Raw genomic sequence first — 13,509 nt, forward strand, 5'->3', positions numbered from 1 at the left:
TTTACACAACTTTTCTTTTCTCAAGATGTTATCTAATTTGTAAAGTCCAACAGTTCCTTTTTCATTAAAACCATGTCAGTAAAGGACTCGTTTCACTGTGGATAATGAGACTCTTTGCAGTTTCAGTCAACGTCTTTTGTTTTTGTTTTGGTTGAAACATGCATTTTATACCAAAACAAGTTCATCTTTGGGACACAGAAACCTTCTCGTTCCTGAACGGTGGACATTCCAATGGTGTTTTGTAACAATAATACTTGCGTATAATTATTTGTTCTTAAGCATCTGGAAATTCTACCTGTGGATTAACCTGACTTATGGATGTCCAGAGTTCTCTTCTTATCTTGTCTCTATTTTTTTATTTTCCCATGATGTCACAAAAAGAGACAGTGTGCTTGAGGTGTGTCCTAAAATGCTTCTTAGATTAATCTCAAATGCCAGTAGCTTACAATGCCATCCTCTACACTTTCCCAGATTGTTATCATACATAGTAATGTTAGTGTTTATAAAATGTGAAGAATGTAATTACCCCAACTGACTTAATACAGAGAGAATAGATTTGATTTAGATGTCAGACAGTAAGAAACATATGGTAATTAGGAGCGGAGGTGAACATTTCAAATCTAAAAACACTGCAGCAACTGTCAAGCATGGTGGAGGTTGTATCATGCTAGGACAGTTTTTCTGCACGATATAGAGTTGCGTTTCACAAAGTGGATGGAACATTAAAAGTCTGCCTCAAGTATGTTTAGTTTAACCTCAACAGCTTGAAACTTGGACACAGCTGGGTCCTTCCAACAGGACAACGTTTCCAAAAGCACGTCAAAAACTTGTTTTGTAATGAATGAAGCAGGCTAACCTTAAGCATCTGGAACTTTCGAAACTCCAAACTCCATCTTTTAAAAATATGTGAGCTGTGCGTAAAACCCTGGGAACAAGGGTGGTCAAATATCTAGCAATAAATATAATCAGCATGTGATTAAGGTGCCGTTTGCCAAATAGCCTTTAACCAGATTTTATGGGGTGTATATAGCGCTGAAAAACGCTATATAAATAAACTTGACTTGACTTGACTTATGTGTAATTTTGAGTAAATCAATAAAAAATTACACATTTGTGCAACCATTTTCTGTTCTATGTCCATTTCTGGAAAAATAACAGGAATGAAATTAATCAACAAACACCAAAATTAATATAACAAACTGTCCTATTTTCTTTAGATGTAGACTTTGACCTAGACCAAGAAATCTTAAACATTTCTTGAATCAAATCTTTTAATTTTGATGAACTGATAATTGCACATCTTAATACATGTATGTCAGTTTAAACAATATTAATAATGTTGAAAACCTTTATTGAATCTAGGACTCTGGATGTCTGAACAAGCAGGACAAGTGACGTAGAAATTACAACATAAAAATAAACATGCTTCTAGTCTGATTACATAATATGAGTTAAATTATTTTCTATCATTTTTTAATTTAAAAGTATATCTCCTAACCTTTATACACAAGACATTATAATTATATGAAAACATTTCATGATTCTTCCAGCTGATAGTTTGAGCATTAAAGTGTATTCTGGAAAACTGGAAAGCTGGTGAGTGTTGAAAGGAGAACATTTCTCAGCGCTGACATTTACTGTCAGGCTATGGTTGATGTTTGTGTCCGAGACAGATGCTCCACATTAAGCTGGACCTGGCACAAGACGGGACAACATGTGGGATGTTTTCCTGCTCCATCAAGGCCGTTTCTCTCTAAAGCACACAAGCATAAACACGATTATGGGGGGAGAAATAAATACTGACCTCTAGTTCAGTTGAGACGTACATCAAGACGCACTGAGGGGAGTGTATGCAAAAACTGACAAGCAGACAATCTGTCTCTCCAAAACCAAATTACTCAAACACACAGTCTCCATCAACTTCAAATAGAAGCCAAAATTAATTTTCTGTTCACTCTGTGATGGGTTTATCCCTCCTGACCTCCAGGAAGTTGAACCTTTTCCCCATCAAAGTTTTCATTAAATGTCTCTACGTTTGAAGTTTAAACGCACACAAACATTCAGTCTGAGAAGGATATTACAGTTTTGTTTTTGTTTCTTCATCCTGCAGTGTTGAAAAGTATGGAAATGGATTGAAGTGTTTTTTCCAGGTCTAGATAGGAGTGAAAAAACTAAATAGAGTGAAATGGAGTATGGAGAAAAATATGTCTAGGATAGAGTAAATATCCCTTGGAATAGGAAACAGACTCCATCCTTCCATTCATCTGTTTGTTAATTAATTAATTAATTAATTCATTCATTCATTCATTCATTCATTCATTCATTCATTCATTCATTCATTCATTCATGTGTTTGGCCATTTGTCTGTCCAGCGTCCCTCCCTCACTCCGTCCATTCATTCATTCATTCATTCATTCATTTATGTGTTCCACCATTTGTCTTTCAATCCCTCACTCCGTTTGTTCATTCATTCATTCATTCATTCATTCATCCATCCATCCATTCATTTATAAATCTCAGTTGTTAATTAATTTGAGTCTGAAAAACTGTTTTCAAAATTATGAACTCAACAGGAATCATACTCAGTTGGTCTTACTATTTTCTCTAAGCTAAATTTAAACCATTTAAAGCTCTGTTTTAGTGTTGGAGGGCAGTGCTAAAAGTAAAGAAACTTTTACTGCTCCTGTTTCAGGCGCAGTTCCAGGTAGTTGTCCTGCAGTCACAGACTTTGTGTGTCAGAGCGGCCATTGCATAGAGTCCCACCTGGTGTGTGACAACAAGGCAGACTGTGCTGATGAATCAGACGAGATGGATTGTGGTGAGTGAAAATAGGAAATCGCTTTATTTGGTGGTGAGAATGAGTCCATCAGAGCAAAGAAAAAACTGCTTCCATTACTTGTTTCCCACTTTTCATTTATTTTTTTACTTCTAGACCACATATTTGGCTCACCAGGTGCTTGTAACTTCAACATGAAGGACGGCAGGTGGGAGCAGAGCTGCCAGCTCTCTCAGGACACTGATGATGACTTTGACTGGAGGATCAGCCACAAGACAGAGACAGAAGGTGGACCACAATCTGACCACAGTCCAGGTCTGCACCTACTCTGTTTCCATCCACGTTTCATTGGTCATGTAAAGAAACAAAAATATGCATCAGAAGTACCAGCCAATGAGTTTAATAGTCAGAAGCCAGAGGTTTGTTGGGTGTTTTGTTACTACTTTTGGGAAACATTAGAACTGTCCAAAAGGACCAAGACTGACTCTCAAAACAATGCACTATTCAATGTTTTACCATTACCATCAGCCGCGTTTTATAAATTTCAAGCATGAATGGCTAGCTTTCTTAATTAGATTTTTGTCCAGACTTTGATTTGAGTTTTCTGAGCCAATCAGAATTAGACTTGCTTTTAATCATTGTCTTGCTGCATTACCCAAGGTTTGTTGAGCTTAAGATCACAAACTGATGGCCTGAGATTCTCCTTCAGAACTTTCTGCCAGAGAGACAAACTAATTTTTCCATCAAATACACTATAAATAAGAAGCAAATAATACAGCCTGTGCCTTTGTGTTTCCTTACACTGGGTTTGGCTAGTGAAGATCTCAGCTGTCCAAAACATGTGGGCAATCGAAGTTAATTTATGATTTAACAAGGGCGAGGAATTATATTTTCACATTGGGCCAGGTTGGTTTGGTTAGCTGTTTTACAGTGAAATGTTAATTTCGTAACGACTTTTTATATTTGGTCAGATTATCTTTCTCCGATATTAAAATTTGTTGACGATATGAAACATTTGGGTGAGACAAAAAAGCAAAAATAGAACAAATCCATAAAGAGGGGAAATACTTTTTCATACCACTGTATAAAAACTGAATGGAAGAAGATAAATGGTAACATAATTTTTTTGTCACTCTAGCTGAATGTAAGCACACTGCTCAGGTTATCAGAGACGTAAACTAAAACTATCTTAGATTTGGGTTACATCAATATCTGCTCTCTAGTTTTACAACCATCCACTCAGACGTTATTCCAGGACAACACCAGGCATCATCCTTTGCTTTCTACTGAAATATTAATAATGCTGTCAGGCAAAATCATTTGTCAAAATTAAGAACAAACAGCATCTGCTTTCCCTGACAACCTCAACATTTGCAGCTTTCTGGCAGCACTTTATAGCATCTTTGAACTTGCAACTTGGTAGCTAGGAAACAACAACTTCAGAGGAGCCTGTGACAGAAAGGTTAATAAAAAACATCCAGATGAATGCCAGTCATAGTTACGCAAAGTTTAAAAGACCTGGCCTTGTTTATGCTGAGCAGAAATGCAAGACTTTTTCATTTATTTTCATACCAATAAAAAGATTGCAGTTACTTTGATCTATATAAGAAAATATAACTACTCAGCTGTTTGTTTTCCTGAGGTACAAAATTTTCTTCTTTTTCGCTTTGTTTGTCTTCAATAGAGATAATGAGAGAAGGAGCTGCATAAACAAAGATTTATATCAGGGAAAGAATGATCAGATGTTTTTCTGGTAGGAATAAATTAAAGGAAAACTCATCAGGCGTGTTCTTTTCTTCTCATGGGGAGACTGACACAGCTGTTTATCTTTTCGGCCACGCACACCAGAAGAAAACTTTTCCATGGTTGCAGGGGAATTTGGCACTAAGAGTCTTTCAAAGGAGAGACTCAACTATCATACCATCCCAGCTTAACATCAGTAGTAGCAGTGATTTTTTTCAACCTTTCACAGCCTTGGCATCCCTCTAAAGTTGGCAGTGTATGATTAATTGCTGCAAGAGCTTTTGTCATGGTGGCTGTTCTACTATAACAAATAGGACCAATACTGAAAATGAGAAAAACAAACTCCCGACAGCAACTATATGCTGAAATGGTTTCCCCATGGCAAATATCAACAGAGAATCAGAAACATTGCTATAACTTTTGAAATTCATGAGGAAACCTGTCACTTTTCTAACTTCCTGTAGAAGCTAGCTGTGCTGCAGCAGCAAAGCTAGTTTATATGTAAACAGGTAGAAAAGTGGGGATCAGTTCCTTATCATTTGTTTATTTCCATCTTCCATCCTTGATGCTTATGAAACGTTCCTGGCTACTGTTTGTGTAAAGCTGCTGTTAAGTTGCTAACGCTAACTTTTACTCAAACAATAACAAGAAATGGAGATTCATTATCCACCAATCTATGTAAGTGCTTTGACAACAGTTGCAAGTACCTCTGCTTATGAAAGAAAACAATGCTCTTTGCTGCTGCTTTTGTAAATGTAATTATTGACTCCAAGTCCTTTATAAACCACAAAGTATGGGAGGAAGCTCCTTAGCTATGATTTTTTTAGATTTGTAATTTTTGGATAATTGAATTTTAGAGGGAAATTTGAGGTTGCTTTAATGTGGTTCTTGAACAGGAAGGTTAAATGATTCTTGATTGTATCATCATCTTAAAGCACCCTGGTTGTTTTACCTCGTGGAGCACAAACCTGGGCTAAAGCTGTTTTCAGTTGTGTAATATCCTTCTACAGGCCGAATGGTTTTATTGATTGTAAAATGTGCTCATTCATTGCATGCTCCCTTAATTGGGGCAGATCAGTAAAGTTGAGAACAAGGACAGTGAATGTGTGGTCTTCCTGTAGTTACATTATAAGCTGGATCCACATGTGTGCAGGGCTGATCTACGACAACAGTCTTTGGGTGTTTTTGTTTTTGAGCCACAGAAGAATCAAGTGTTGTGGGCGGGAGAAGGGTTTGCTGTCCGCTGTGGTTTGTGATGGCTTTAAATTCCACCTAACTCATGTGGAAAACTCCCACTTTGTTCTGGCTTTGCAGAGGCTATTTCATCTCTGAGTGTAGCTGAGCTGAAGAAACTGTGCAGCATTTGGCTGCAGGCATTTCCATTTCAAAACAATCCTCTTCTATCCAAACAGATTGTGTTTTGTTATAAGTAAAGCTGAAGCTGGACGGCTGTTGTGAAATCTTTAAGTCCTATTATACATGAATGTTGCATGTCTTTGTTGCATCTATCTCCATAGATGGTGAAGGAAACTTCCTGTACATACACTCAGCCACTCAGAGAGAGGGGGATGTTGCCAAGGTGACAACGACGAACCCCTTTCCTGCCAGCATTGGCCTATGTCACCTACGCTTTTGGTTCTTCATGTACGGCTCTACCAGGATGGGAACTCTGAAGGTGATCCAGTCTCTCCCTTTTGCAGAAACCTCACACATGTTTTCTGTCAATCAATGCATACCCACAGGAGAGCCTACAAATAAAGTCTCAAAGCAGCTCACCTTGCAAACTTGCCGCATCCATCATTTAAGGTCTTTTCCTGGATATCTTTGTCAATTAGATTATATTCAAAACAACAAACAGATGTTAAAAAAGCCAAAATTAAAGAGAAGATTTCTCAATTCCCACAGATAAAGTACTTGAAGTGTACTTTATCCTGTATATGTGCAGGAGCAGCAGGAGAACATCTAGAGTTGAGTTCAAGGCTGTGCTCTGATTTCCCATGTATTAACTGTACAGTCTCCTACATAGTGAGTCAACAATCATGTTCTGGTGTTTATCATTCCAACTGTCGTTTTTATCCACTGTTTAGTGCTCTAGAAATTTGCTACTTGTTTCTTTGAAAGTATTGTTCAAAAGTTACCTTCACCATAATGTAATGTAGTTTGAGCCAATAAGCATGCTTTCACTTATGTCTGGAAATTACTTCTTAACCTATTACAATGGGTCAATTAAAGTCTAGAAAAGTCTGGGATCTGATTTAAGTTTGCTCCATATGTGAAGAAGTCTGGAAATATATAAGAAATTGACAAATATTTATATGTCTAGACTTTATTTTCCATTGAGTTATCCATCCATCCATCCATCCATCCATCCATCCATCCATCCATCCATCCATCTTGGTCTAATTTGCTCAGCAACAGTGGTCACAGCTTAAGTACGGTGCATTCACTGACCGGAACATTATCGATTTTTAAGTGACCAGCCAGTCACCTTTTAATTTGGCATTAGAGGCAGGAGCCCCTAAAAAGCCAAAGAAACTTGAAAAGAAAGACCCATCAGGGCAAAAAAGGAGACTAGTTAAAAAATTTAATGAGTTATAGAGGTATAGAGGGCAGGTAGACAGAAAGATGCTTTGTCAGAAACAAGAGGAAATGTTACCATGTCCATGCTTCCACCGCTTTAAATAATTACCCGTTGCAAGCTTCTTCTATCAACTAATGTTAAGTTTTGTGTCATATTGGGTTATTTTGGATGAACATTTTACTAAAGTAGTGCAAAATATTTTAAACTTCATGTCCCCCAATATGTTAGGTATATACCAGTGGAACCAGTGGGACACATTTGCTTGTGTGGGCCACTACTGGAAACCATGGAAACCAGTGGACATATGCAAACATTATCCTGTCCAACACAGTAGACTTCAGAGTGACCTTCCAGGCGGAGGTTGGTGGAGACGTGTGGACTGACATTGCCCTGGATGACATCTCATACACCGCAGAGTGTATGGTCGGAGGTAAAGCACATTAAAGTTTCTTTGGCCTTTTTGCTCTTTCATTTTATTTCTCCTGTCCTTTCTTCTCCTCCTACCGCTACTCTCATTTTTCATTTCCTCCAGCTTTCACCTTCTCCTGCTTGTTCTTTTTGCACTGATGTTTCAAACTTCTTCCCTGGGTTTCTTTGTAAACAAGGCAGACCATCGGGGAGAAGGGGAGAAAGTTAATGGAGCCTGTTGCCCCATAGCTCCGTATAAATTCACTCTGGAGATCGGCTCAGTGCTGAAGGGCAACACAACTGGAGTGAAAGCAATTACATTTATATTGTGTTGTTTCCTCATCCTCACCTCTCTGCTCACTCTTCACCTTTCTCAACTGACTTTCTATAGACTTTGAGAATCCAAAAATCCTGTTTCTGGTTCAAGCAACCCTCAGAGATACTTCAGTCAAGACTGTTTAATTAGTGTGAGCAAAAAAATCAACAAAGAAGCTTGTTAAGCTTTACATTTGCATTTATCTCCGTCCCAGGACCAGTAACTCCACAACCGCTGACCTGTGACGCTGAGCAGTTCCAGTGTACGTACTCCTTCCAGTGTATCCCAAAAAGCTGGTGGTGTGATGGGTTGCCAGACTGCGCTGATCAGTCTGATGAAGAGCATTGCCCCACTGCCCTGCCTGGAACCGTTCCTCCTCAGGGTCGCTGTCCTGCCAAGAATTTTCAGTGTTCAGACCATAGCTGTCTTCCCTCCATACTGCGCTGCGATGGGGTCTTCGACTGCCCCGACGGAGAGGATGAACACAGCTGCCGTAAGTTTATGGACAGGTTATTTGGGAACTTACATTGCAGTTCTTAAGGGTATTTTGTAATAATGCACCTATTATAACACATGTTGGAACTTCAGTAAAGCCCCCCCAAATATCTTTTTGATCATGCTAAATATTAAAAAACAAGATTAATTTATTTGTGGATGATCCAAAAACCTTATTAGTTAGCATTAGTTTATTTTCTATGAAAGTACTTCATCTGAAGAAGTAGTTCCAACAAACACTGTACTTTCTAGAAAAGTCACTGTTGTCAGGTTTTCAGTATATAAATCCTAAATATTTAAAACGTCTCTTTGATCTTCATTACATCAGCATAGAGCAGTTATGAGGTGGTTACCTATGTCTGTCTGTGTGTTAGCAATTTTATGCAAAAAGTTACAGATGAATTCTTATTCATTTTTTATCAGAGGTGTGTCTTAGCCCAAAGAAGGATCCAACAAAATTTGGTGGTGATCCAGATCAAGATCTGGATCCAGGATTTTTTTAAAGGATTCTTCACCCCTTTGGGAAAAGGTCATTTTTAACATTTTTGCATCTAACTCCACAAAAAAGCAAAAAGGCTTGATACAAATTTGGTAAAACGTAATCATGTGTTCTTTCCTATATATCAGGATTTAAGAGTGTTTGAGTTCTTCAAGTGTTTTGTCTTGCTTCTGATCATTGATTTCCAGGTGGTGCTTTACTTCTCTCCTTAGGCTTTGTTTTGTATTATTTTTTTATTAGTGCAATTTGATTTATGCTCTGTAAGATATTTCTTTGGTTAGATTATTTTATTGCTTCTCTGTTCTGCCCATTCTTGTTCTTGTTTCCATTCCTTGCCACAGTCATTCTGTAATCAGCTTCCTTTGGTCCACCTGCACCATGCCAATCAGTCTCCTTGCTTCACCTGTGCCATGCCCCATATATACACCTCTGTTTCTGTTCACCTATGGCCGGTTTGTTTTACTCTGTTTATGCCAAGCCTTTCCATGATTATGCCAAGTCAAGTCCATGTTCTTCATGATCTTCTTCATGATTACAGCATAATTCCGGATCTGGTGATCAAAAATGTGGAAAAATATATGTCCAATAGACATTTTGTTAGTGTAAGGTAACATATACAGCTAGAGATGTACAACTAAATCGGTAAGGTGCTAACATATTTGTTACCTTGGAACTAATAGTGATATAAATATGAATCAAGGTGCTAGTGCTATGTTCTTCCGGTCAAAGAAATCAAATATCATTAAAAACTCAGGAAAGCATAACATTTTACCTTTTTTGTACTCACTCAATTGGAGTAGATGACTTTGCCAAGAAGTAATCTATGGCGTTAGTGATCCTACATAGATGGCAGAGGTTTGCACTCTCTGACTGTCTTGTTTACCTGTGTTCTATAAAAACAGAAAATGCATCATTTATGTGCTTTAAGTACTTGAAAACTAATACTATTTTCAGCAGATATTTACTCTATATTTTAGCTTGAGCTTTTCTGTCAAAGTAAGATTGTATTCCTTTTGAACAAATGCAATTAGACTATGTCGTGCCCTTTCATTTAAAATCTGTGCAAATAAAGTGAAACTGTAGTATTTTTGTTCATGCTTATACTGTGAGGATCTGGTAGCTGCTACAGAGTTTCAGCTTGTTTAAAACAGCCTCTAAAACAAGGTCTTATGTGACACACACAAAACTTTTCAATTATTTATTTTATAGAAATAAAAACATAAAATAAAACCTTTAGAAAGATTGATCCTTTGGTTGCAATAGTAAATAACGTCTTTTTATTATTTTATAAAAATGTTTAGATGTCCTCAAAAGTAGAGTTTAAGGCCCACCTTGAATTTTGATAAAGGAACGGAACCTCAGTTGTGCTTTAAAATACCGCTGCAATGGGGGCGCGTGGTGGTGGAGTGCACGACCCATATATGGAGGCTTCGTTCTTCAACGCAGCTGTCCTGGGTTCAAGGTTCATCTGTGTATGCATGAATAAATAATACAGTTAATTAGATAATGTCCCTCTTTCCTGATCCACATTCCTGTCAACTGTGTTAGATTCCTGGACCATGTTCACAGTTTAGACCTTTAAAGTCTCTGCTTATATTTATTTACAATTTAATTTAATATATAGTAAGATTTAGGGCCGATACAGTCCGTTTCAGTCTTAATTAAATGCAATACATTTCTATAGGGAACTAAAACACAGAGAGAACACAAAGTTAATAGCAGCAACAGCTTCCTCAGAGGCTTCATTCAGGAAAGAAACCCAGCTAAACACTGAAGGTCTGAACCAGAAGTACTTTCTATGGGAAAGCAAAACAAAATAGTACATAAACGCAATGGCAGTGATAACTGTCAATTACTACACCAAGGGAAAAACACAATTAAATGTAGAAGCACTTAGCCATGCACACTTTCTTTTGGAAAGAAAAACAAGGAGAGCAGGTAAAAAATAATCATCATCAATGGTCAGCAATAACATCATTAACAGAATGACTTCTTCCAAGAAAGACAAATAAACACAGAATCACTGTGAGCGAACACAAAGTTATGGCAGCAATTATTGAAAGGTCAGGAAAAATGGTCAGTATGTTCTCCTCCTTCCTCAGCCTATACTAAGTCACTCCACCTATAAAGAAGGAAAGCTTTAGGCCTCATCTGGAGGAACGTGAGAACTGAAAGATCTGCCTCCCATTCCACTTGAAGAAACTCTAGGAACCGCCAACAAACCTGCATTCTGAGAGGGAAAAAAGAATGAGTCCAAATATCTATAACATAAAGATATGGAGCTTGATGAATTAGACATTTTTATTTGGCCCTAACAGGTGGCTTTATATTTAAATTCCCCAATTAATTCAACAGGGATCCAATGGAATGGAGGTAAAATAGAAGAAATATAATTTCTCCTTTAAATTTTTAGCAAAACTCTCCCTGCAGCATTTTGGGTCTTCTGAGGGCTTTTTACAGAACTACCAGTCTCAATTACAGAAACAAAATGCAGAAGTAAACAAAGAACTGGCAACAGATAAGACTCAAAGATAGAAACCTTGACATTTACTGCACCTGTGCTCTTTCTCTTCAGTCAGTCCTTCTCATGTTTCATCATCCTTTCACCAGCATTGCTGCAGTGCGAGCCAGGAGAACTTGTATGTGAGAGTTGGCCCGGTTGTATCCCGCTTCACATGCGATGTGACCGCTCCCTCGACTGTCTCCCGTTCCATTCGGATGAGTCCAGCTGCCATGGTAACAAGCTTTCTTTTTGCTGTTAATTATCTCTACGATGTCCTGCCATGTCACAGGTTGCATCGACTGTGAAATTATAAGGACTATAATTATAATGGCCTGTGCATACTCAAAGGTGGAGATGACTGCATTAGCTCTGCATTTTTCTGAGGTCTGTAATTACATTAGTGGTTTATTTTTTTAATTTAGCTTCTTTACAAGCTTTGATGTCAATCTTTTCACATTTTCTTCAGACATTTCATCATCTTAGTTAAGAAGAATCACACACCTTTGTTCTGTCCTGGGTCCATACGCTCATGGGACATCCATCACTTTTGATATAAGCGCTGCTAAAATTTCAGTCATGCCTGCACATTTTTGACCTGCAACCATCCGCAGCTCTGCAAAGATTTTCATGCTTAGCATACATTCAATGTTACTGTCCAGTCTATTGAAACAACAGTTTGAGTCACTATACCAAGGACTCAAGAAGTGTTTAGTGTTTCAAAGTTTTTATCTCAACAGTTAATTCTGAGAACCCTTAACTAACCTGTGGAGGAAAAGAAAGATATTAATCAGAACTACCGGAGAAAATTAACAGCATATTTTTAGATATACTGTAAGCCAGCCAATCAGTTTAGGCATCTAGCATAGAGATTGGCCTAAATCTGCGATGTTAGCTCTTAATAATCTAGTCATCAACTATGATATAAGCAAAACGTTTTTGCTACAGACGCTCTTTTATCACATATGAGTGAAACATCACGTTAAAACTTTGACATTAAGACTGAACACTAAACACTTTTAACCATCTGAGACAAGTATACTAAGAACTGACATCTTAAAACATGCTGTACTTGGCAGGTCTTCAGTCATTTCTTTATATTTTTGCTTTTAAGTTGACAGAGTTTATTTTATTTTAAAATGGCCTTACTTCAACAAGCTTTCTGAAGATGTTTGAAAGGTTATTGTTATTTGGCTACTTTTTTATTTTGTGTTTTCAGTGCTGTCTGACTTATTTCAGAGGGATGGTTCTTTGTTTGTTAAGCCTCATAACAGTGCTGTTCAGTCCATTATCTGCAAGCAAGGCAAGGAGGGCAATAATCAGTGCAGCACTCAAGAGGCCTTTTACTTTGGAGGAGCTCCCACTTAAGAAGCAACCACATGACCTTTATGGAAGAGTGGCAAAAAAAAAAAAATGTTTTCATGGTTGAAAGACAGCCAAGACAAGTCTCATCTAAGGTTTGTAACAAACCTTATAGGGGACATAGCAAACATCTGGAGAAGGTGCTCTGATTAGATGAAACCAAAATTTTACTTCTAGGCTACATTTAAAATCTACAGGGGTTGGACAATGAAACTGAAACACCTGTCATTTTAGTGTGGGAGGTTTCATGGCTAAATTGGACCAGCCTGGTATCCAGTCTTCATTGATTGCACATTGCACCAGTAAGAGCAGAGTGTGAAGGTTCAATTAGCAGGGTAAGAGCACAGTTTTGCTCAAAATATTGAAATGCACACAACATTATGGGTGACATACCAGAGTTCAAAAGAGGACAAATTGTTGGTGCACGTCTTGCTGGCGCATCTGTGACCAAGACAGCAAGTCTTTGTGATGTATCAAGAGCCACGGTATCCAGGGTAATGTCAGCATACCACCAAGAAGGACGAACCACATCCAACAGGATTAACTGTGGACGCAAGAGGAAGCTGTCTGAAAGGGATGTTCGGCTGCTAACCCGGATTGTATCCAAAAAACATAAAACCACGGCTGCCCAAATCACGGCAGAATTAAATGTGCACCTCAACTCTCCTGTTTCCACCATAACTGTCCGTCGGGAGCTCCACAGGGTCAATATACACGGCCGGGCTGCTATAGCCAAACCTTTGGTCACTCATGCCAATGCCAAACTTCAGTTTCAATAGTGCAAGGAGCGCAAATCTGGGGCTGTGGACAATGTAAAACATGTATTGTT

General features: G+C 38.1%; 1 protein-coding gene and 1 long non-coding RNA gene across 2 annotated transcripts in view; one reads left to right on the plus strand and one right to left on the minus strand.

The window, feature by feature from the left end:
* Nucleotides 1-13,509, plus strand: part of malrd1 (MAM and LDL receptor class A domain containing 1) — a 92,670-nt gene that overhangs the window by 67,764 nt on the left and 11,397 nt on the right. Inside the window, exons 22-27 of the mRNA XM_047349058.1 lie at nt 2,693-2,818; nt 2,933-3,091; nt 6,037-6,194; nt 7,329-7,530; nt 8,039-8,317; nt 11,429-11,554. Of these exons, the coding sequence (XP_047205014.1) occupies nt 2,693-2,818; nt 2,933-3,091; nt 6,037-6,194; nt 7,329-7,530; nt 8,039-8,317; nt 11,429-11,554 (1,050 nt within the window). The remainder of the gene's footprint in view (nt 1-2,692; nt 2,819-2,932; nt 3,092-6,036; nt 6,195-7,328; nt 7,531-8,038; nt 8,318-11,428; nt 11,555-13,509) is intronic.
* LOC124857686 lies at nt 8,342-11,494 on the minus strand. Its single transcript, XR_007035653.1, has 4 exons — nt 11,375-11,494; nt 10,150-10,286; nt 9,606-9,708; nt 8,342-9,369 (listed from the first exon to the last, which is right to left on the minus strand). It is a non-coding gene; the product is annotated as an uncharacterized LOC124857686 (long non-coding RNA).

The sequence above is a fragment of the Girardinichthys multiradiatus genome, chromosome 21 (genome assembly GCF_021462225.1).
Source record: "Girardinichthys multiradiatus isolate DD_20200921_A chromosome 21, DD_fGirMul_XY1, whole genome shotgun sequence".
Taxonomy (NCBI): domain Eukaryota; kingdom Metazoa; phylum Chordata; class Actinopteri; order Cyprinodontiformes; family Goodeidae; genus Girardinichthys; species Girardinichthys multiradiatus.